This window comes from Typopeltis vanoorti, chromosome 18 (assembly GCF_054136105.1).
Source record: "Typopeltis vanoorti isolate ZY-2024b chromosome 18, IOZ_Tvanoo_1.0, whole genome shotgun sequence".
NCBI lineage: Eukaryota > Metazoa > Arthropoda > Arachnida > Uropygi > Thelyphonidae > Typopeltis > Typopeltis vanoorti.
Window position 1 is genome coordinate 8,028,043 of NC_143566.1, and position 25,037 is coordinate 8,053,079.

The following is a 25,037-nucleotide window of genomic DNA, read 5'->3' on the forward strand; positions in this document are numbered from 1 at the left end:
CTACCATACACTACGATACCTATCGGACAGCCAATCCTGAATCCAGTTGACCAATCTGACATCCAGACCCATGTGCTGCAACTTAAATATCAGCTTATCCTGTGGCACCCTGTCAAATGCGTTTGCTAAGTCTAAGAAAATGGCAGTATATGCCTTTCCCTCATCTAATGCTTTTGTAACTTTATCATAAAAGGCTAGCATATTGCTAAAACAAGAGCGCCCCTTCACAAATCCATGTTGACTCTCACAGATAACATTACTCTCATCAGCCCAATGCTGTATACGGTCCTTCACTTCTCTAAGATCTTACTACTGACGACACACAAACTGGCCTATAATTAGACACTTTCAGTCTGCTACCGCCCTTATGCAATGGCACTATCTTACCTTCCTTCCATTCCATGGAAGGAAGGTAAGATAGTGCCTTTTCTGCAGCCAGACTTTCATTGAAAAGCCAGGTCAAAGGCACTATCTGTTTTCTAACACATTCTCTCAAAACTTGTGGTGAAATAACATCCAGTCCCACAGCTGTACTGACATCCAGAGTACTCAGTATTTGAAACACACTCTCCTCCTGTACCTCTAAAGTTTGAACCTGCCCAATCCCTCTAGCATTAAAGCTGACTCCTCCAGGATGAAATACTCCAATAAAGTGTTCATTGAACAATCCACTATGTCCTTTGCATCAGTCACTCTATTCCCATTTTTATTCCACAATATCATTCTTCCACAGTCATTTTTCCTCCTACTGACCACATGTCTAAAAAATTCCCTAGGATTTTCTTTGGATCTTAGGGCCAATCTCCTCTCATATTCCAGTTTCGTCTTCCTTCCCTTACTAGTCACTCTTCTGGCCTGTGTCTTATACTCTTCATGCATCTTCTCGTCACCTGTCTCCTTATATCTCTTCCATGGCCTCTTTTTCGCATGCGATTCCTGTTTAATATTGTTTATCATCCACTTTACTCCAAATTGTGTCCTCTTGTTCACTCGTGGTATACAACTTACCATTGCTGCTAACAAATATTCTTTCATAATTTCCCACGCACTAATGATATCCCGGCCTTCCAATTCCTCCCTCCATGAAACTTCCCTAAGTTGACATCTTAGACTATTATAATCACCTGCCGTATAATTCCATATACGTTCCCGTCTCTTTGATACTCCTGCATGTCTATTCATTTTCCAAGTCAAAACCATATGGTCACTCTCTCTCCAACTGGTGGGAGAGATGTCATCTCGGTTGTAATCAACTCTTCTGATCCAAAACTCTTGAACCTCTTGTTTCCTCTGTTACATGTTGCCTAAGAGATTTGTCACTCAAGAATTCTAGAAATTCCATTCCCTTGTTACTACATGCATCTTCCTCTCCCCAATTTATACTACTATAGTTAAAATCTATGTCCTGATAGCATAACAATCATTCTTCTTGCACTAGCCAAACCCAACTGTCTAAACATTTCCTGGTCCCCACCCTCTGTGCTCCTGGGTCTGTAGTAACACCCCACTAAATATCCTGTCTTTCCCACCTCTACCTCACGCCATATGCTTTCAAAATCAAATTTCAATATTCAATGCCTTCCAAAGTCTCCACTCTCACAGGACATAGGTCGTCACTTATCATAAGCAGTACTCCACCACCACGCTTTCCCTTCCTATCCTGCTGAATAATGCTGTACCCAGTGACTTCTACTCCTGTTATTATATCCTCTTCTGTCAACCACGTCTCAGTGATCCCAATAATTTTTGGCCACGCTGATGCTATCTACACCACCAGTTCCTCTCCCTTATTCCGGATACTCCTGGCATTAGTATAAAGCATATAAATGCCTTTGTTTCTATAGCCAGCATTATCCCCTCTAGACTCCACTGGGCTCAGTGTTAACTGATGTCGTCCCCCTTCTCCCAAGTACCCATTCCCACAAGAGGCCACCCCTGTTACCATCCTCCCTGGGACACACTGACTTGTTCAGAACAGCCATCTCTCCAGATGCCTACGTCCTTCCTCATTCAAATGTAAGCGGTCTCTCACATACAATTCCTCTCTGTCCTCAAATGCACTCTAAGCATCCACTTATTCCAGTGTGAAAATAAATGATTCATCATAGGATTCATTCTAGTCTTTATGGTAGCTTAGTGAAATCGATATGATTGCTTCACCATAGCCTAGCATATACACTAATGAATGAATTGTTATAAAATTTTATTTTATTTATTTTTATTTTTATTTTATTTTATCTAATAACATTAAATTAAGTCATTTAATTAATAACAGTTAATTTTATGCAGTTATGATTCAATACTGCATCTTTAGATTTGTTTACATTTCTATCGACTGCAAATGGCACCATATACGGTTTGTAAGTGTTTGTTGTGCATGAGTTTTGATAAATTTTACCTTTTTATAATAGATTTGTGTATAATTTATGCTAGTAAATGAGGTTGTGTAGATTTAGGATTTGTATATAGTTTAGCAATTTTGGAGTAGTAGTCTTGAACAGAATAGGACACGTGGTTGCAGCATATTCAGGATTATTATAGTATTGAGTAATGAGATATTGTTAGTTTTGTTTATCAAGACTTTTGTTGTTGTTGTTTTTAGGTAGAAAAGTCATTAATAGATAAATCAGGAAACGAAGTAAGTAATATTTTGAATAATGTTTGTTGAAGTAAATTACTAGAATCCTTATAAAAATGAAATTGCTTAATAAAAATTGGAAAACAACAATAATAATAAAGATGTTTTGTTCTTGAGCCAAAATGCTGCAGGTTATGCACCTTGGATGTGGATGATTTTTTAATTCCTCGTGGCAGTAGATGAATTTCACTGTCCATGTTAGACTATCATCCTTTTTTTAGAGGCCTGAAGTGGTTTGAAAAAGTTCCTTCTTTGGTTTATGGACCAGGATTTCTAGAGTATTTAATCCTTAGCTCATTCACAATGCATACTAACGAACTATAGGCCAGCATCCAGTGTTAGGTGGTATTCACATTTAAAAAAATAATAAGTTTTGGAGTAAGCATCAGCAATGAGGCATTCCTGTAATCTCAGCGAGTATGAATATGTATGCTAATTTGCCAAATTTTAGGAGCCTGATGATTACATTAAAATAAACAATCTTTAGTTCAGTAGTGATAGGCCATCAACATATGTCTCTCTGTTCTGTAGCAGTCACTCTAGTATCTTAATTTTTGGATTTTTCATGCCCATTTGAATTGTTTAAACTTTTAGCCTCTGTAGTTAAGTTGGTATTGATAAACCCTTTGGTTGTAAAGTTCGAATCCTGTCTATGACATGAGAAACCTTTTCCATGTCTTTTCAATCAAATGGTGAGTTAAGCTGACCTCATATGGAGGTGGAGAATTTTTTCCCTAAAAAATTGGATTTTTTTTGTCCACAAAACCTGCAAACACCATATTTATGCCTGCAGACCTGTGTGTTTTGCACAAATCTACAGGCATAAATACTTGCACTTTGGTGCAGCAGAGAAGTGACGGGCTGGCTACATTAATTCATGACCCTAATCGGAAGACTAGCTGTACTAAGAGATGGATGGGTTAAAGAAGAAGAAACTGGGTACTTGATTGTAGTGTTTTGTGATGAATGCTTTTGTGCCCTGAAGATTATTGTCATTATCATATGGATATCTCCATGGAGCCTGAAGGATTGTTGCAGAGGCTCACACTAACAGTTTTTCATCAATACCTATCATTTGTCTCCTTAAATGCATTTTTCATTGACAGATGACTAATGTCTTCACATTGCTTGTCTTAGTATCCCATAATACAAAACACATATCCCTTATGGACATGTATAATGCTATAAATTATGGGAAGGGTCATTACCCAGACCTATTTTGACCTTTAAGGCAAGTGATGTGAAGTGCAGGTTCATTAGCCTCTGTATATGAGTTGCCCCTGTTGTGAAATTACTTCATGTGCAAACTTTGTTTGCTTACACTTGGATAAAGGATTAAACCAATAATATAATTTCTTGGCTGAGGTAAGGTGATGCAACACCAGTCAACTCAGAGCAAAGGTGGACCAAGCTCTCATCACTCCTTGTCTCAGTATCTCCCATAATGCAAAGCACATCTCCTTGCGGACATGTATACTGCTATGCATTAAGGGAAGGGGCCACTACCCAGACCAGTTTCTACCTTTAGTAAGGTCTTGTCAGTGGGAGGCAGACCCAAACGTGGAGATACTAAGGCAGAAGCAATAGGAGAGGTCATATTTACCTATACAAGTTGCCAACAGGTGTACCACCTTATTATTGAATTACTCTGGATTTATAGAAAGATGTTGAAAGTTTATTTTGCACTTGGTTAGATTATAATATATTTAGTTTAATCCTATAGTCTAATCAAGTGCAAAATAAACTTCCAACATCTTTCTCTAAATCCAGAGTAATTCAATAATAAGGTGGTACACTTGCTGGCAACTTGTATAGGTAAATATGACCTCTCCTATTGCTTCTGCCTTAGTATCTCCAACGTTTGGGTCTGCTTCCCACTGGCGAGACCTCAATAAAGGTCGAAACTGGTCTGGGTAGTGACCCTTCCCTTAATGCATAGCAGTATACATGTCTGCAAGGAGATGTGCTTTGCATTATGGGAGATACTGAGACAATGAGTGATGAGAGACTTGGTCCACCTTTGCTCTGAGTTGCCTGGTATTGCGCCACCTTACCTCAGTCCTGAATATATTTTCAGGCGCAAACTTTGTTTGCTTACACTTGGATAAAGGATTAAACTAAATTTATTATAGTCTAACTAAGTGCAAAATAAACTTCCAAAATAATTTCTTGGCATCTTTAATTTATAGTATAAAAAGTGGTAAAACTTTCAGCATCTATCTCTAATCCAGTGTACTTTAGTAATAAGGTGTGACACCTTTTGGCTACTTGTATATGGAAATATGACCTCTGCATTAAATCAACCTTTGTGTCATTTCTAGGTCTGGTTCCCACTTTTGTTCTGAAGTGGTTGCTTTCCCTGAGATATGAGCGACTCTGCTCAGTGATGTGAACCTGCCACTGGGTGCCATCGCTGAAGGTTCTTCTTGGTGGCAGGGTGACTCTATTACTGAGTGAAACTACCGCCAAATTAAATGAACCTTTGGGTCACTCATTGTTGGATAATCTGAGGGATTGCACGAGTTTCTGGAGAGGTATTCCCACATTTAAACATACCTCAGTCAAGGTCGAAACCAGTCTGAGTAGTGATTCTTCCCATAATGCACAGCATTATACATGTCTGTAAGGATATGTGCTTTGCATTATGGGATTCTAAGGCAAGTGATGTGGAGTCATTATCTTCTATATAAGAGTTGCCAGGTTGTGAAATTACTTGACATGCAAATTTGTTTGCTTACACTTGGATAAAGGATCTTGGCATCTTTAATTTATTCACTGAGAGAGTTCTCATGAATGCCTCTGCAATTTTAATCCATTCACCCACCACTCTCCAAGTAAAAAAAATCTAATCCTCATATTCTTACACATCCTTGAGGGGTAATCTCTTGTTCTTTCCCTACTTGTCATGTATTGAAAAAAAAGTTCTGCATCATTCTTATAATCCCTTTAGTAACTTATAAGTTTTTTGTGTGTTCTCTTTTTTGCCTATCAACTGAACTTTATTACCCACACATGTTGATTTATGATTTATTGTCAAAGAAATCATCCCACTGATCTGCCACCATTGGCTCTCGCTCACTCACCTCTTCATCTTCTACACTGCTTCCTCATCCCTAAGAAACCCAGGACATCAAAACCATTCATAGTAGTCATGATGCAGCTCTATCAAGAGTTATTATTATTATCTGAGATCTCCAGGAAGTCAAGGACTCATCGAGGTAGGATAAATCACCCAAACCAGCTGTCATACCTTCCCTTGAATTCATTAATACGAGATGCACTCACTATCCCTAAAGTCAAACTATTCCACTCATTCACTGCTCTGTGAGAGGGAAAACCTAGCTCTTATCTCTTTCTTGACTGTGAGCAAACTTAACTTCCATGGATGCCCCCTTGTTCTTTCCCCACTTTCCATATAGCAAAAAATTTCATCTGGTGCTATCCTGCAATACCCATCAAAAGTTTATAGGCCTCTATCATATCACTCCTCTTTCTCCTGTTAACCGGGAGTGTGTAATCTATATACGCACAATCTGTCCTCATAATCTATATACGCACAATCTGTCCTCATAATCTAAATCCCATAATCTGGATATAATCTTTGTAACTCTTCTTTGCCCCTTCCACAGCTTTATCCCTATGGAATTTGGGAGACCAAATCTGTGCACAATAGTCCACGTGTGGTCTGATCAAAGTCTTATAAAGAGGCAAAATGACTTCCTTATCCTTACATATCAAGGTTATTGCAATTATCCTTTGAGTTGTATTTGCAACTCTTGCTATATGACCTGTGAACTTCAAATTCTTATCCACCAATACGCCAAGAACCTATGCCTCCTCGGTTTCTTGTAGCATAACCCTGCTAATATAATATGCTGCTGGAAATCTAATCATGCCAAAGTGCATAACTTTACACTCACTAACATTTAACTAACAGCAGTTTTGTTTGTCCAATTTTCCAGCATATTCAAATCATTTTGTGAGTGCTGAATATCAGTAGCATCCCTGATTGCCCTGCCTATCTTTGCATCATCAGCAAACAATTGCACATCTGATGTTTAGACCCTGCCTGATGTTATTAATGTATAGATTGAACCATAATGGCCCAAGGACCAGGTTCACCACTGGTCACCTTAAATGTGGCAGATTCACACTTACTGTATACCCTGATCCAAGTCAAGAGATTATATTACAATCCCATATTCTCCAGTTTATGCAACAGCCTTTCATGTAGTATCCTATCAAATGTCTTAGAAAAATCTAACATTTATCATAGTATATCCATTCCCTTTATCCAACTTGGCTGTAACATTGTTATGAAATATGTGCAAAATTGCTAAAATATGACCTTCCTTTAGTAAACCCATGCTGCTCCTTGCAGAGTATAGCTGCTTATCTACCCATTTCTGTATGCGAGTTCTTACCAACTTCTATAAAACCTTCACTACCACACCAGAGATACTGATAGGTCAGTTCAACACATCAGTTTTTGCACCACACTTGTACAATGGAACTATCATACATTCCTTCCATTCCTGTGGTATCATTCCTCAGCTGAGACTTAAGTTATACAAACATGTGAAAGGCCTAGCCAGTTTGAACATTTCTTTAGCAAACAGGCTGATATTTCATCTGTCCCTATAGACAAATTCTTATCCAGGTTATGCAACAGTTCTTCAATCTCATTTTCATGAACCTCTACATCCAATGTAGCAGTAGTACTATGTACCATGTTACATACACCTGGTTGATATATCTTAGCAACGTGAGCACTCATTAATTGAACAATCTCATTAGCTTCCAACACTCGAGTACCATCTGCATTCAGTAAAGTTATTCTTTCACATTCATTCTTTCTTTTGGATTGTCTTTAGCTTGCATGACCAATTTCTTTTCATACTGCGATTTAGCTTTCCACACAATACTTGTTACTTTTCTAGCCCGAGCTTTATATATTTCATAACTCCTCTCACTCTTATTCTCACAATATTCTTTCCACATCATCTTCTTGTGGATTTCTTGCCTAATAAGGTTGCACATCTATTTCACTCCTAGTGTATTTATTCTTCGAACACTAGGGATACATTTATTTAAGCACTTTTTCACTCATTTAATCCCTTAACGTACCAATTAAAAATCAGAAAGCGTTCATTTTTCTGCCAATTTTTTGGGTGAGTTTTTGGTGAGGGTGATTTGCTGGATCAAATTCATCATTATTTGAAAAATAATGATGAATTTGTGCAAATGCAAACAAAATAGCCAATACACGCTGTTGGCAACTTTTCTCGGCTGAAAGGAAATAGGCACAAGATTGTCTAGCGTCTATATTTGGTTGTATTTATATGTGAAACCAAAATTTAAAATCAATTTTGGTGCAATAAACAAAAGATGTGACACAGACATTTTTTCAAAGATTCCCATGCATTGCTGACATTTTTCCCATTCAGTAACTGATACCATTGGACCAAACATAGTATTCTCTTAAGTTGATCATAATTTCCAGCTTTGTAGTTCAGCATATTATCCTTCTTAATCAGAGCATCAGTACAATTAGATACTTCCCAAGAAATTATCCGTCTTATAAAGAGGAATAATAACTTCCTAATCTCTACTTGTCAATTTCTACTAAGTAATCCTTTGAGCTATTTTGCAATATGTCCTCTGAATATCAACTCCATGTCCATCATCCCCAAAATACCTAGCGTAGTTAATTCACTGCATTCCAGTATTGTCAATGTAATACATAGCATATAATCTTTTTCATCCCAAACCTTACACTTTGCCATATTAAACTGATAGCTATTACCCTTTGATCACACTGCCAATATATATAAATCATTCTGCAGAATTTGTACATCAATGTAGAATTTGTTAGCTGCTACATATTTCTTTGTTTGTTACAAGGACATATCATCAGGGAGAAAATTAAAGCTTGGTTAACAACATTGAAAACTGACATATCGTGTAGCACACATTTCCATATTCCAATTTCTGTAGCTATTGTTGATTTATGTGGAAGTTTCTAGAATAAAAACTATATGGAACTGGAATGAAAATATATAATTTACTAAATAAATTAAATATTTACATGCCACCATTATGCCAGCTTGAGCTAGCAATATTAACTGATACTATCACAGTGCTGATGTTATTCCTAACTGTATGAAAATTAAGGAGAACATCTTTTTAAAAGTTTTTGTTGGGTTAGAAAGTAAATTACCTAGACCAGAAATTATGTTCTTTTTAATCCTTTACCCAAGCATAAACAAACAAAACTTTGCACATGAAGTTGCATAGTGACTTCACACCAATTTTTGGTTGCTTACACTTGTGTGAAGGATTAAAACAAGAATATAATTCTTATCAAATATAATTTTATTTGCAAGTATCAACTCTACCCTGGTGCACAGAATTTAAGAAAAAGTGAACAAGCCTTGACTGACAGAAAATATTAATAGACCAGTTGCATTTAACCAAGAAGCAGTTCTTTTTAAATAACTCAAGGGGCATTTTGAATTAATCTCTAAAATTCTCTCAACCTCAGCTAGAAGAGCCTACTTTAAATACAAGCCAAAAATTTGAAATATTAGAAGCTGCAACAGTGTTAAGCTAGTCTACTGTTAACAAGTCGGTTATAAATTAACAAAGAGACTGTTTACAGCAAAAAATTTAAATGATTAGATTTAAATCAGAATGTCCTAATTTTGCTATAACCCCCTCAACAGATTAGAAATTATGTTAGTGTAGTAAAAGGCATCCAAGAATTATGCACAGATAAGCAAGCATACAAATTAAGGTTTGAAGGTGCCCAGATTTTGTACAGAGCAAAGCCTCTTATTATGAATATTAGTATTAATGCCAGACCTCCATGGTGTCAAAAGATTCATTGCAGGAGGTACACACACACAAAGCTTATCAAACTATGCATTCAACTTATTCAGTGTGTACACTTAAGTTTTTTCAACTATATAAAAGACCAGGAAGACCAAGTAGCTGCTGAGAATTTCTCAGCTTCTCATAGATGGTTCTGAACATTTCGGATGTGCAACAAAAATTCATCATACACTTTACATTGTAAAGTGGAAATATGCAAGAGATATACTGCAAGTGGAAATATGCAGTCCATCATGGAATTCCTATACATCTAAAAGCTTCTATGTAGAACAAGGTAAGTACTCTTACTTGAGTTTGGTATGTAATATGTTAGATCTGAAACGGGCGACCTCACTCTAACAGAAGATATCCATTAAATGATGATACTTATCATTTGGCACAATCTAACTATGTTTTAAAAGAAATAACTGGCAAATTAGAATAAGAACTGTTTATATTATAGTTAGTGTGTTTATACTTTAATGTAACTGTAAGTCAACAAAAAGGGCTCACATGAGAGTAATTATCAGTGAATTTCTACACTTGAAAGAATGCCAATAATTCGGTAAGAAGGGACAAAGGTCGCCCAATACTACAATAGCAGTGTAAGCGTCCGTGGGTGCTACCTCTAAGAAAACATCAAGATGCATGCATTCCAGGAATTGGAAAGCCCCGTATGAAGAACGGTGAAGTCACCCAGTCGGGGACGAATCAGAAGGGCGAGAGGAGAGATCAAGCTCGGAAAGGTGGTGCTCTTGGGGAGTGTATAAAACCTGCAACACAGAATTGAAACCCTCCCCCCCATTTTGTTTGTTCCTGTATTCTCACCGTGTGCTTCGAGTGGTCATCGTGATTCAGTTCTTATCTTTAAGAGCTGATCTCTGAGAAATCCCAGTATGGCACCGCCACAGAACATGGCAAATCTTGAATGCAGGTCGTCGGTAAGGAATAGCATCGACGTAAATCCTTAGTAAAGAAACCGAGCACCCGATCCAGGGAGAGCACGTGATTCCCACGTGGCAACAGAACCAAGGCAGCCAGAACTTGGTAAGAAGGAAGGATGGAGAAAATCCCGAAATAACCAAGATTGTGTAGATAAGTACTTTTACATATTCTAGCCCTTTAGAGAACTTGACTAACAGAAACGAAAGAAAGTGTAACTCGAATTTATGATAAGGATAAACATGAAGAATTATTATATGTGTGAATGACTCTATACTATTAGACTGAATTCTGAGAACTATTAATTTACTGGAGATTCTGTCGTGACTTACTTGAGGGAGATTAATAATGTGCCAAATACCTAGCTGGCTCCTATCAAGTTGTAAACTAAATATTTGATAAGTTAAAGGAATAGTATTGTAGAGATCAAGAACTCCATGTTTATTTAAGAATGAGAAAGTGAGAGAAACGTAAGAGTTTTAATCTAGCATAAATATCAATTTTGTCTTTGTATTGTAATTAATTATGAATTCATTAAATTTGTTTGCCTTCCATGCTTGCTTTTCTGACCATGTGGACTGACCTAGACCCTTCATAAAAAATACGAACCTGTTGATCATATATGTGTGCAGGGATATCCTAAGTAAGAAAGGAAAGGGGGCACGACTGCAAACAGACAAAAGGAAAACCTACGGCTTCTGATATCAAGCGAATTATATTAGTAGCATCTGATACTCTATAATCATCCTTAGGCTGAGTTTGACTCTGTCCTTAAAGCCCAGGCTGGCGCAGGAAATAAATTTGTCCTAGCGAATGTGGATGACTTATAGAGATCAAGGAATAGGTATTTTCTGGGCACCCAAAATTTAGAAATTGTCAGGTAAGCAGTAAGATCATATACTCAGTGCTAGGCAGATGATTTAGAGATATATTAGGGTTAAAGATAGCAGACAGAGGCCGACATATATAATAAGGTAAGGGAAGGGGTAGTGATCATTAAATGAAGATAGCATTATACAAATGAGAGATAAAAACAAGACATAACAGATATAAATGTAACGGGACCGTTGTTTCAAAGTGTTTACTTCTAGAACTTTATCCAAAGGTTTAGAAGTAAACACTTCACCTTTACTCTTCCGAAATTGCTGACAAATGAAGGGCGTTCCAAATATAATTTAACACAGAAATCCATCAGAACATCATGTTGATAATAGATTTGTTCACTGGCTGGATTAAAATGTACAGCTGTAAAAATAAATAAAATAAAACAATAATAATGTGTGTGTGTGTGAAAAAGTATTGCTTAAAAAATTTGGAATGCAAAGCATTATTACTAATAGACAATTTCAAGCCATTCTTCAAACTTTGTATCACTTCACTTCAGAATTTTTGTATAACCAATATTTTTTATGCCAAATATGACATCCATGCTTATGAACTAATTATGCAGCTGATTTCTCAAGGTCTTATATTATTATTATTATACAGAACAATCCATTGAGTCTATAGATTCATTGAGGAGCCCCAAATCATTATGCCATGCACTATTCAGTATTAGCACAATGTCTGTCATACTTTGCTTTCAACTCATTCAGTCATGACACCCACAGCAGACTCCAATCCAGAAAAACTCAAGTCTTCACACTCTTGCTCGATTTCTAAGGATGGCCTCTCCTAGTTCTTTTACCAGCAGAACTCTTCTAAAAAATTTCCTCTGTATTAAATCCTGTATAAACCTTTCAGTAATTTATGTCTCAATCATCAACCCTTTTCTTCCTATCAGCCAGTTTCTGTAACCAACAAATCTTTAACCTATTCTCATAAGGTGCATTCCATAGACCTGCTACTACCTTGATCACAGGCCTCTGGATCTTCTCCACCCTCTCATCCCCAAGAAACCCAGGTGATCAGATCTTCACAGAATCTAGATAGTATCTTTTCAAGGCCTTATAAAGAGGTATAATAACCTGCTTATGTCTGATCATCAGGTGTTCTTCAGTAACCAAGTAATCCAATGTATTGTTTTAGCCACTCTTTCATTATACCTCTAAATGTCAGCTCCCTGTTCACTAACACTTCTAAATCCCTCATTAGTTTCCTGGAATACAGTTCCATCAGTTTAAAATGCTAACCTTAATCTTTGCCCTATTAAACTGACATCTGTTCTCCTTGCCCATACTGCCAGTTTGTTTAAATCATCCTGCAAAATATTAACATCTTATTAACTATTGCACTACCTAATTTTGCATCATCGGCAGACAACTGAATATTTCCCCTCAGATCATTTCATATATCGATTAATGTACAAATTAAATATGAATGGCCCACCAAGTACAGAGCTCTGTGGCATGCCACCTATTCACAGGCCTGTTGGTCTCTACTTCTGATAAAGTGCTGTCTGGTATCTCTCCATCATTTACAGTGTTATCTACTTCAGCAGCTTCATATTCATCCCCATTTGCTGCAATTTATTTATCAAAATTCCATGCTTTATCTTGTCAGAATCCTTTGCAAAGTTCAGCAGTATAACCTTATATCCATTATTTTTATCCATTTCTGCTGCCACTGTATTATAAATGGTGTATAAGTTATTGAGACCTGACCTGCCCTGCCCTTTACAAAACCATGTTGCATCTTCATATAGCATTGCATTCATGCTGATCTGTCAATAATTTGCTATAAGAGTCTTTTAGCCTCCTTTATGTGATGGAGCTATTTTCCCTTTTCTGCATTCCTTGAAGTCAACTCAGAGTTGAGTAATTAAACATTGCGATAAAAGGCAGTCAGTTCCTTAGCACTGTCTCATAATAATATTTGTATGAGGTTTCTCCCTTTCTCCCCACCCCTTTTGGGGGAAGGTTGAGCCTTCCTAATGAGGAATTAAGGATATATCTATTTATGACTTTAGATCTGTGTGTGTTCATGGGGCTGATTTGCCTGTTCTGAGGGATGAAAAACCCAATTTTCCAGTTGGAAAAACCTCTACCTCTGCATGAGACTGGATAACTCACCTTTAGAACCAGATAAAGGTTCCTCACATCATAGACGGGAATCACACCGAGGTCTTTCTGACCAAAGGGCTTTGTCTATACCGACTGAGCTACAGAGGCCCTAGTGTCTCATAATGCTTGGCCAGGTATACCATCTAATCCCATAGTCATATTCATGTCAAAGTTATGTAATTCTATGCACATCCAGTTCATCTATCTCTGTTTATACATCAGCCTTTGTCTCTCTTGTTACTGCAGTATCTTCACCAAGATGATGTACAATTGCAAAGTGATCACTTAGTAAATCAATTATTTCTTCTACTTCAGTTACCTATTCCCCTGCCATCAGCATTCGTCATAATCATTCTTCCTTTTACTTGCTACATACCAAAAGAACTACCAGAGATTATGTTTGGCCTGCACTGGTGATTTCCTGTTCCTTTGACTGCTCTGATTACTTTGACTTTGCTTTCCATACAATACTTTTCACTTTTCTGGCCTGTGCTTTGTTCTGCTCATGTGCTTGCTGATTACCTTCCTCTTTGAATTCCCTCCAAATTTTTGTAGCTCCTACTTAATAATGCTGTTTATTTATTTGACTACCACTTGATTTATCCTCCTAACTCTAAGTATGCAGTCTGCTATTACTTCCCACAAACACTCCTTTATCACTTCCATGCACTATCAACATCCAACCCTTGCACTTTCTTATGCCATGGCATAAGAAATCTGAGTGAGCAATCTGCTGAGTTTGTCATTTTTATGAGCAATATAATTCCGCCTGTGCTCCCTCTTAACTGAAATTCCATACATTTAAATACCCCTCAGATCAAGAGTTATCAAGTTATCCATGTGATAAATCTTACCATCTGGCAGTAGTGTGGTCATTTTGGTTATTTTGGCAATTATTATATCTAGCGTTTTTAAATCTCTGGTACCCTCCATCACATGCTGTCTCAAGTAATTATATCTTAGTAGCTGCATAAATTCCATTTTCCTCCTCCTGTGTCCTTTCCTTCTTTCTTATATCTTAGATCTCTTTTCCTTTGCCATTAGTTCTGGTTATTTTTCTTGGAAGAACAAAATCTACAAATATATAGAGAGAACTGCTATGGGTTCCCCCCCCCCCTCACCCCTCTTGCCAATTTTTACATGGAAAATTTTGAAAAACAAACCATAGACTCAGCCCTCTCAAACCTTCTGTCTGGCTAAAATATGTAGATGATGTGTTCTCTATCTGGCCTCATGGCCCAAATACATTAGACTCCTTCCTCAGTCACCTCAATAGTCTACATCCAAGAATCCAGTTTATGATGGAAAAGGAATATAGCAATAGTTTAATCTTCCAGACACTTTAGTAACATGCCTTCCTAATGGTAACTTTTCTTTCACTGTATATAGAAAACCCACTCACATAGGCAGATACATTCACAAACTCTCCCACCACCACCACTGTCAACAATATGGTATTATTAAAGCTACAGAGAACACCTTCCTTTCCAATGGCTGCAGCAATTTCAGAATTTAAAAAAAAATAATCAGTTCCTCCCCCATTCCCTATCTCTTCAGAAGGATTTCAGAAATTCCATCACCATTCCCTACATCCATGGCACATCAGAAAAATAGCCAGGTCCTTAAAAAAGTACAACCTCTACACAGCTTTTAAACCTTGCCATAAACTTGCAACCTTATCCATTCTACCAAAGATCAGCTCCCTCCTTTCTCAGTGCCTGGAGTATATAAAGTACCCTGTTCCTACAAGCTGGCTTACTTTGGACAAATAGGTAGATCAGCAACCATCCATTTAGAAGAACAAAAAGTCATACATCTGCAATCATGACTCTGGTCCATCTGGGCTTGCAGACCATGTTTTGGATACAACCCACAGGATCTCCTGGAGAAAAACCTCCATGCTCCACCATAATTCAAAAAAGAAATGCTGTTTTTAGAATCTGTGGTGGCACTCAGAAATTAACCAAATTTAAATAAATATGGTTGCAAAAAACTTTATGGGAAACATTAATTATCAGAGGTCCCACTGTACATCCTAGGTCACCTACAAATGCCCATAGATGGTGCACCACCTGGAGAGGATTTCAGAGTAACCCACATGTTTCACTTAGTATTGTGTTGTATTTGAGTGTGTGTGTGTTACAAGAGTTATTTGTAATCCCTTAATATGTTTCAGTGACTGAGATGAAATATTGAAAGCATTAAAATTAGTTTTTAATCCTTTCCTAGTGCTGTAAATATTTCATTAAACCTCCAACATTATGTCCTCCCAGCACTTCCACACCCGGTTAGTATATTTGAATTACTAAAAGGCGTAAATATGTGAATCAGTATTAACGAGCCATATCAGAATGGCAAATATAAGGGTGAGAGAGAACAGGCTTGAATAGAGATATTTTCATTACTGCAATTAATGAATTATTGATTATTTACATTTGTGATGTTATACATGTGTCCTATAAGTTGCTGGGATGGAGTGAATAATATATGATCCTGTAAAGTCTAGACATTCATGTTTGCATTTATGATGTGCAGATTTTATCATTATTTTTTTAAGCTAATGAACAGAGGGAAAGAGATTTATTAGCAAAATATAAATAACTAACCAATAGTAAACACCAGCTGTTTTTGTCACAGTTCAATAAATAACTATATGGGTGGGGATGGAATGTCTGTTTACTCTAGGCTTTGTGCTTATTATTGTGTAATTATTTCTATGTTTTATTTATATTTCACTTTGTTTTCTAAGAATTTTCTTTTATTCACTAATGATCAGTATACACTTTTTTACATAGTAATATATACATAAATAATTTCTTGCCATTATTATCAGAATTATCCAACCTTTCATGAGTTTTACTTTCATTACATGAGTTTTTCATTACAAAAGTTTTTTTCTTTTTGTCAGCAGCTTGTCTGTCTTATCAATAATATATATCTTGCATATGCTAGTATTTTGTTGGAGATCAATGGATATAGTCCACTTCTTATAATGTATGGAAGGATTCATTTTTATTCAGAGATAGATGAATGTCTATTCTTTTCAAAGACTCAAATGAAAATGTTACTGTAGCATTAAAAACATCCCATTTTGAACAGACACTGCAGAAAAAACAAAACAAGTAGTTTTGTTGTATTACTAAATGTAGTACAGACATTTATAACCTTTATTACATTTAGTGACAAGTAGTGTAATTGTAGACAGCTGGATCAAAATGACCCTACATAATGAACCCCCCCCACACACACACTATGCTGCATAAACACAACAAAAGTTTTATTATTGCACCAAACATAGTATCTAAATAAATGCATTTGTCCTGACATCCTCTTTCAGTGTTTCATTTGCCAAAAATACATTGTTTATAATGTATATTCAAAAATGTATATAATATTTATAATGTTAATTAGATGCAGAAAGCAAATGATTTATGTAAAACAAATTTTCTAAAGCAAATAAAGATGTATATGCATATATATAGTTAGTTTCAACTAACATCCTGTATGATATTTGTGAAAATGCACTCACTTGATGCAGAGGGGATTTATATATGGAGAGCAAGTTTCCACTGTCAGAGCAACATGTGCAGAGCAATGTCAGCATGAACCTTGAACCTATTAAAGAAGACATTATTCAAATAATGGAAGTTACCCTCCATGAGGTGATGTTGGTGACATTTAAAGTTATTGGCTAGCAGTGGCAAGTCTCTAACAAATGAAGAGGAACAAATAAAGAAATTGTGTCACCTGACAGAAAATAATATTTTTGAAGTGACATCTTTACTCAGGGTTGACCCCTGATTCTTTTCCTTTCTGTCATATGTATTAAAAAGGTCTTTTGTTTCACTCCTGTAAAATCCATTTAATATGTTCAAATCAGGGAATAGGAAACTTCTCAGAGAGACCTTGCATTAGGGAGCTAGACATTTCCTTTCATACTTCTGTTTGCATATCTGTGGATGTGCCACCAATCATCACAGACTCTTTGAATATAAACAAATTTGCATGGGTGGGGGGAGGAATATGTTTGTTTCAAGATATATTATAAAAAAGTAATTAAGGAGATTGCTATATTTGGTTTACTTGTGATGAGAGCTTGGTCCACCTTTACTACGAGTTGCCTCAGTCCTGAAGAAACTTCAGGTGCAAACTTTGTTTGCTTACACTTGGGTAAAGGATTAAACTAAATTTATTATAGTCTAACCAAGTGGAAAATAAACTTCCAACTTCTTCCTGGTCAATGCTTATTCTTTTATTTGATATTATTTGTATAAATATTTTCTTTAAGTTTCTTTTTGACTACCTGTTTGAGCATAGTGAAATCTTCCTCTCCCTTTCCCACCGTACCATACTGTACTCAAGCTCTACATGGTGTCACAATCATGAAGATGAAATACTTTTATGAAGCACTCATTAAATATCTCAGCTTTATCCACTTACTTCCAATTCATTTGTTGCCAAAAATGGTTGCCATTATTTACTTCCAATTCATTTGTTCTGCTTTCGTTTGTAACTTACTGATTTCTCCTCATACCATACTTTAAATTTATTCACTGTCTCCACACTCGCAGATTCTTAGATAATACATTCCTATCACACCACTCTCCATGCAAAAAACCTTCTCTCCCCATTCCTATTTTCCTTGCATAGCTTCCAGGGATGGGCTCTTGTTCTCCCTTTCTCTACCCCAATTATATTAAAATTTTTCTCCACATTAATCTGGTAATAACCACTAACCAACTTGTATCTCTCAGTCATATTCTCCTCCCCCCCACCTACTCTTATCCACTAGACTGCAAATTGCTTTTCCCTAATCAGTCTTTCATACTTAACATTCTATACACCAGAACCATCTAAGTCAATCATTTCTGGACCCTTTTCAATATTTCGTCATCCTTTTTGAAAACCAGATGAACAAATCCATGTACTGTAATCCACACGTGGCCTGACATTATGCAATGGAACTATGACATCCTTACTTCTGCACATTATTGCCATAATCCACTGTGCTATCCATACAAATTTAGCAATGTATTCCCAAAATTTTAGGTCATTGTCTGCCATTACCCCAGATTCTTCATGCTCTCTGTTTTGTCTAAGATATCCCATCAGTTTTATATGTTTCATCCCAACTTTGCTTCTCAAATTTTAAAATCTTACTTTGTAACATTAAATTAGCAACCCTGTTCACTTGCCTGTTCACCCACTCCATTCAGTCCTTTGCAAAACAACATGTGCTCCGCTCTACACAGTTCTCAACTTTACATCATCTGCAATTGATTGCATATCACCATTCAGACCTTTTTCATATCATTAACATACAGGTTAAACAGCAGTTGCCCCAAAAGAGACCCTTGAGGAACAAACACCAGTAATGCTCTCCACTTCTAGGATTTTGCTCCCTATACCTGATTTGCTGATACCTATCAGACAGCCAGTCTCCAATCCAGCACACTACTCTACTGTCCAACCCATCTGTTCCAGTTTAATTGCCAGCTTGTCATGTGGTAATCTATTAAAGGCTTTTGCAAATTGCAATATAAATCACTGTGTATACATCTCTGTTGTCTAGTGCATTTGTCATCTTGTTATAATAAGTAAGTTTTCTTCTCCCTTCTACGCGTTAGGCCTACTGGTCTGTTACAGAGCTATCTTAAGTCCTTCTAAGTTGTACTCGTCCCGAGGATAAGGTTACTAGTCCAAGCCTCCAGGTATATTTTATGATTGTAGCTGTGTATGTGTGTGTGTGTTCATGGGGCCTGCTTGCAGGAGAAAAAACCCCAGATAACTGAAACTGGGGAGAAAAACCTTGCTGTCCATGCCCAAGACCGGCTAACTTGGCTATGTCTGAGAAGATCCTTAAGTTCCTCATGTCATCGACAGAAATCGAACCCAGGACACTCCTTCCCAGTCATATGGTTGTGAAGCTCATAGCCATTAGACTAACCAATCGGACTTAAGCATAAGTAAGTAGATTGCTAAATTTTCATCTTCCTTTAGCAAACCATGCTGTCTATCAAGGAGAATTCTGTTGTTGTTGTAACTCAGTTTTGAATCTTTGTCCAACTAACCTCTGTAACACTTTAATCACACCCACAGATTAGTTTACAACTCAAAGCTTTTGTCTTATCACTTCTGTTATGAAGTGGTAAGACAAAAGGTTTTTTCCTTTTTCCACTCCTTTTGAACTTGATTCATTATATGACTCACTTAAAAAGGTGCATAAAGTTGTTTTTAACTTCCTTGAACATTCATTCATAACACATGATATTATATCATCAAGCCTTATTAACATAAAGTTTACTGAATTCTTCTCATATCTCCCTTCTCACTTACCAGCAGTGCCTCTTCCTCTCCCTTTCCCACCGTACCATACTGTACTCAAGCTCTACATGGTGTCGCATTCATGAAGATGAAATACTTTTATGAAGCACTCATTAAATATCTCACCTTTATCCACTGCAGTGGTTATAATTCTGTCGTTTTTAACAACTAATATCATCCTTCCCTTCCATAATCATTCTTTCTTCTACTTCTCACTTATCAAAAAAAAAAAAAAAAAATCCATGGAAATTCTATAGGCCCCATTAGCTAACTGCTACTCATGCTGCACTTTTGCTATCCCTACTGCATGAGTCACATTCCTTGCATCTTCTTTGTACTCCTTATACAACTTATCTTTACCACTTATCTTGTGCTGCTACTCCATAATTCCTTCCAGATTACATGCTTCATCTCTCCTTTAATCCATTTGATTTGACTTACCTTATTTAACTTCCTGAGCCCTGGAATACATTCAGATATTATCTCTGTCAAATATTTATTGAGCATCACCTAAGTTGCATTGATTTCCTTCATCTATTTCCATCCATCAAAGTCTTCATATGACTGGCTACCACATGTGGTCACCTCAGAGTCACATGTGGCGACCAGCAGCTGGAGAAAGATTTGACTTGCCATTTATAATCACATCCTCTGATCAAATCCAAGATCCTCGATTTTCATGTGCCCTCTGTTATGTACTGCCTATGGTACATTTTCTCTCAAAAACTTGAGAAATTCTCTTTTTTGCCCCAGATGTTATCTCTTCATTCATTATGAAGAGATTATTATGGATTATTCTAAGTATAGTAATAAAGATACTTAGAATAATCCATAATAATCCCCTTTTATTATTTGCAAGCCTATTTGCTTAAATGTTTCCATATCAGTGCTCTCTACATTATCTGCTCTATAGCATTCAAACTAAATATTTCATCTTCTCATCCACCTCACACCATACTGCCTCAAAACCACGGCTACTATTTGCCCCTTGCATCTCCACCTTGGATGGGTATAACTTCTCTACCGCCATCAACAGAATTCTTCTTTCTTTCTTTTTTTTTTTTTTCTTTCTCTTATTATCTCATCTATGAGGAGACACAAGAATATATAGCACATCTGCACATCACATGCTGCTGCATGTGATGGTGCTGAGAAGGACTGAGAAAGAAGAAATCTCTAACATTTTTCTTAAAAGAGCTGGAGGTTGAAGTTGTTTGGAAACATATTATGAAGAAGGCTGTTCCAGAGGACAGAAGTAGATGGAATAAATTAGGAAGAGGAGAAGCAGATTCCATGTATTTGCAGTTATATTGAAAACGGATGTTCAGCAGCTTCTGTCTTTGCTTTAACAGGCCCAATAGTAATTGGAGGAATGAGGTTTGCTAATTCACTTGGAGCAGTAACCATGGGAGCATCTTTAGAAGAGACATAGAGCTGAAACTTCACTTGGAGCAGTAACCATGGAAGCACCTTTAGAAGAGAGACAGAGCTGAAACATTACATCTGTGAGATAGAAACTGAAGTGGGCCTGTAAGGAAAGGGTCATATATGAACTGAATTGCTCTCCTCTGGATTAGAACTCTGCCCATCCTCTTAGGCAGAGGACTGTTGAATTGCTCTCCTCTGCCTAAAGATGGGCAGATTTGGGATTTATATAGGTTTAATAGCTTGACAGATATAAAATAGTTTCTTGAGTAGAAAATAATATATATTTTTTTAGAAACTAAGGAAGCTATTGATGTGATGTGTTTGTCACAGGAGAGGCCAGTGGTAAATGACATTCCAAGGAGAGAGAGATCTGAGTCTGTCTGCTGATATGTATATTACTGAGGATAAGGAAAGGTGAGCTGAGATCCTTTTGTGAGAGAAAATGCAGTATTGTGTTTTGGTGGTGTTGAAGGTTATCATTCTGACCTGTTTGGAAAAAAATGTCACATTCCTCTATCTCTTGCCAGGATGTTCTCCTCTTCCATGTCTCCCTTATTCCAGCAGTTTTGGGACAAATAGATTTAGTCAGTGAAGCAATTTTATTCCCTTTATTTCTGATAATTTAGACATTCCTAAACAAACATAATAGCTCATTTCTTATTTCATAAAGTCTTACAACATTACTTCTTGGATGTGACTCCTTCATACTAACCACTGTTCATTTCTCTCTATAACTAGTAATGCTATCATCTCCAAACCCAAATGCTTTGCCCACATCCCGGACCATTTCAGTCCTTTCTTGTCTGCTCATATATCTACATTCTAACTTCTCACAGTCTCTCCTTGTTCACACTGACCTTCTCTCCAGTCTCCTTGTGTTTTTGTCTCTCATTTCCCCTTCACTCGCACTACTCGCCTTTCCATTCACAGGCTCTTTTACTCTACATTTTAAAAATTATGGACTTTCCAACCGTGTTATAAATAACTATTTTAATTTCCTAACATTTTGACCTTCATATTAAAGTCATCATCTGGAGTATACACAAATATCGAAGGACAAGCTGAGTTACATTTCACACAGTATGCTAAAGAGACAATGATTTGATCAACGTTAGTCTACTGGCTTGAATACCTCTAGTGAAAATATAATATATATATATATATAGAAAAAATACAAATAAAATTAAAAAATGAATTAGAAACTACATCAAAGCTACAGTCTATTTAAGATAACATCAGAAAAACATTCTGTCATATAGATAGTTTTCTTACAGTAACAATGATGTCCTAATTTAACATGACAATTGTTATATTATATTTAAGATTGGATTATCTACAGTCCTGTTTATACTTAACTCTTAGGGAGAAAGGTTCCTTGGGTAAAATATGTGCCTTCCATATGCTTAGGATTTTTAGACCATCATTGATAAGAATCTCACAGGCTTCCTTAAATTTACATTCATACCATGTTTTGATGTGATGTAAACAACTGGTGCTTTCCCAGTCAATTCTATGTAAAGTGTTCAAGGCATGATTAGAAAGGCCAGCTTCTTCACCATAGTTATTATATTTAATGTATCATTTATGTTCCTTTTATCTGATAAGAATTGTGCATCCTGTATCCCCTATATAGGGTAGACTACAGGTGCAATAAATACGGTATACTCCACGGTGGGCCAGCAGAGGGAGTGGGTCTTTGGATGAATTGAGTAAGCGTTTTAATTTTGTAGGAGGTTTAAAGGTGGCTTTAAGGTTGTATTTCTGTAGTATTCTGTTTATTTTATCTGATGTCCCTTTAATGTATGGAATGTTTATAGTTTTATTGTAATCTAGTTTATCTTTGTTTTTTAGTGAGGTCTTATAGAGAATTTTGTTGGTAGTGTTTGGCTGTAACCATTTTTTAGGAAAGTATTACTGATAACTTTAAATTTGTCTTTATGTGCTTGTTCATTGGAGGATATCTTCAAAGTCCTGTTTTTAGAGTATTAATGACACCTAGTTTTTGTGTTGGGTGGTAGTAGGAGTTTGTGTATTTATTGGCCAGTATGTGTCAGTTTTCAGTAAACAGTGAAGGAAAGACTGCCAGAAGGTAGATGTGACAAATGTATCTAGAAACAGATGTGTGTTCTGCTTTTCAATTTCAATTGTGAACTGTATGTGTTTGTGTTATTCATTTAGGAAGGTGTCTAATGTCTGGCGGCCATGAGGCCAGATAGCAAAAACATCGTCAATGTATCTAAGCCAGACTTTGGGTTGTAAAGGAGAGGAATCTAAAGCACATTGCTCAAAATATTCCATATAAAAGTTAGCAGTTGGTGGGGGGGATAATGGCGAGGCCTTTTTGTAGGTAGAAAATGTTTTGTCACACAATGCTTTTGTCGCACAGCCATGGGCTCGCCATTATCCCCCCCCCCCCCCTCCATTATTGACTTTTATATAATATTTACGTGCTCTAGCTTCCTCTCCTTTAAAACCCAAAGTCTGGCTTAGATATGTTGACAATGTTTCACTATCTGGCCCAGTGGCTGCCAAACATTAGAACACTTTCCGCACCTAAACAAATAACACAAATGCATACAATTCACAATTGAGATTGAAAAGCAGAACGCACTTCTGTTTCAAGATACGCTTGTCACATGTCTTCCTTCTGGCAGTCTTTCCTTCACTGTTTACCAGAAACCGACATATACTGGCCAATATATATACACATAAACTGCTATCACCACCCAATACAAAACTAGGTGTCATTAATTCTCTAAAAAACAGGGCTTTGAAGATATGCTCCAATGAACTAGCACTTAAAGACAAATTTAAAATTATCAGTAATACTTTCCTAGATATTTTTAGACCATCATTATTGTTCAGATTGGGGTGGTTGATAAGAATCTCACAGGCTTCCTTAATTTGCGTTCATACCATATTTTGGTGTGATGTAAACAACTGTTGCTTTTCCACTCAATTCTATGTAAAATGTTCAGGGCATGATCAGAAAGGCCAGCTTCTTCACCATAGTCATTATATTTAATGTGTCGTTTATGTTCCTTTTGTCTGATAGGAATTGTGCGTCCTGTTTCCCCTGTGTATGGTAGATTACAGGTGCATTAAATATGGTATACTCCAGGGTGGGCCAGTGGATGGAGTGGGTCTTTGGATGAGTTGAGTAAGCTTTTTAATTTTGCAGGAGGTTTAAAGGTGGCTTTGAGTTTGTATTTTTGTAGTATTCTGTTTATCTGATGTCTCTTTAATGTAAGGAATGGTTATAGTTTTATTTTAGTCTGGTTTATCTTTGTTTTTTGTGGAGAATTTTGTTAATGGTGTTTTAGCTGTAACCATTTTTTAGAAAAATATTGCTGCTTCTTCTTTCACTATGCGTTATTCCTGCTTCCTATGCAGGGTCCGCATGTTACTTAGATGCGACTTCTTGTTAGTACTACTCCCGACCAACCTGTCGCCGGGTCTGCTGCTTGGGGAGGGGGGTATATATTTTTGATTGTAGAGGCATATGTTCATGGGGCCGGTTTGCCTGCTTGCGAGATGAAAAACACCAGATAAACTGGCGGGAAAAAAACCCTACTGCCCAAGACCGGCTAACTTGGCTATGCCTGAGGAAGATCCTCAAATTCCTCACATCTACGACGGGAATCGAACCTGGGACACTCCTTTCCCAGGCATATGGTTGCGAAGCGCAAAGCCACTAGGCTAACCGCGCGGACTTTAGAAAAATATTGCTGATAACTTGAAATTCGTCTTTCAGTGCATGTTCATTGGAGCAGATTAAAATTCCAAGCATATGGAAGGCACATATTCTACTCACGGAACCTTTCTTCCTG

At 36.8% G+C, this 25,037-nt stretch overlaps 1 protein-coding gene across 2 annotated transcripts in view; it reads left to right on the top strand.

Moving 5' to 3' along the window:
• Nucleotides 1-25,037, top strand: part of Pex5 (peroxisomal biogenesis factor 5) — a 532,250-nt gene that overhangs the window by 56,759 nt on the left and 450,454 nt on the right. For both annotated transcript variants that reach the window (XM_090407992.1, XM_090407991.1), the window contains exon 4: nt 2,603-2,638. In XM_090407992.1, the coding sequence (XP_090264118.1) occupies nt 2,603-2,638 (36 nt within the window). The remainder of the gene's footprint in view (nt 1-2,602; nt 2,639-25,037) is intronic.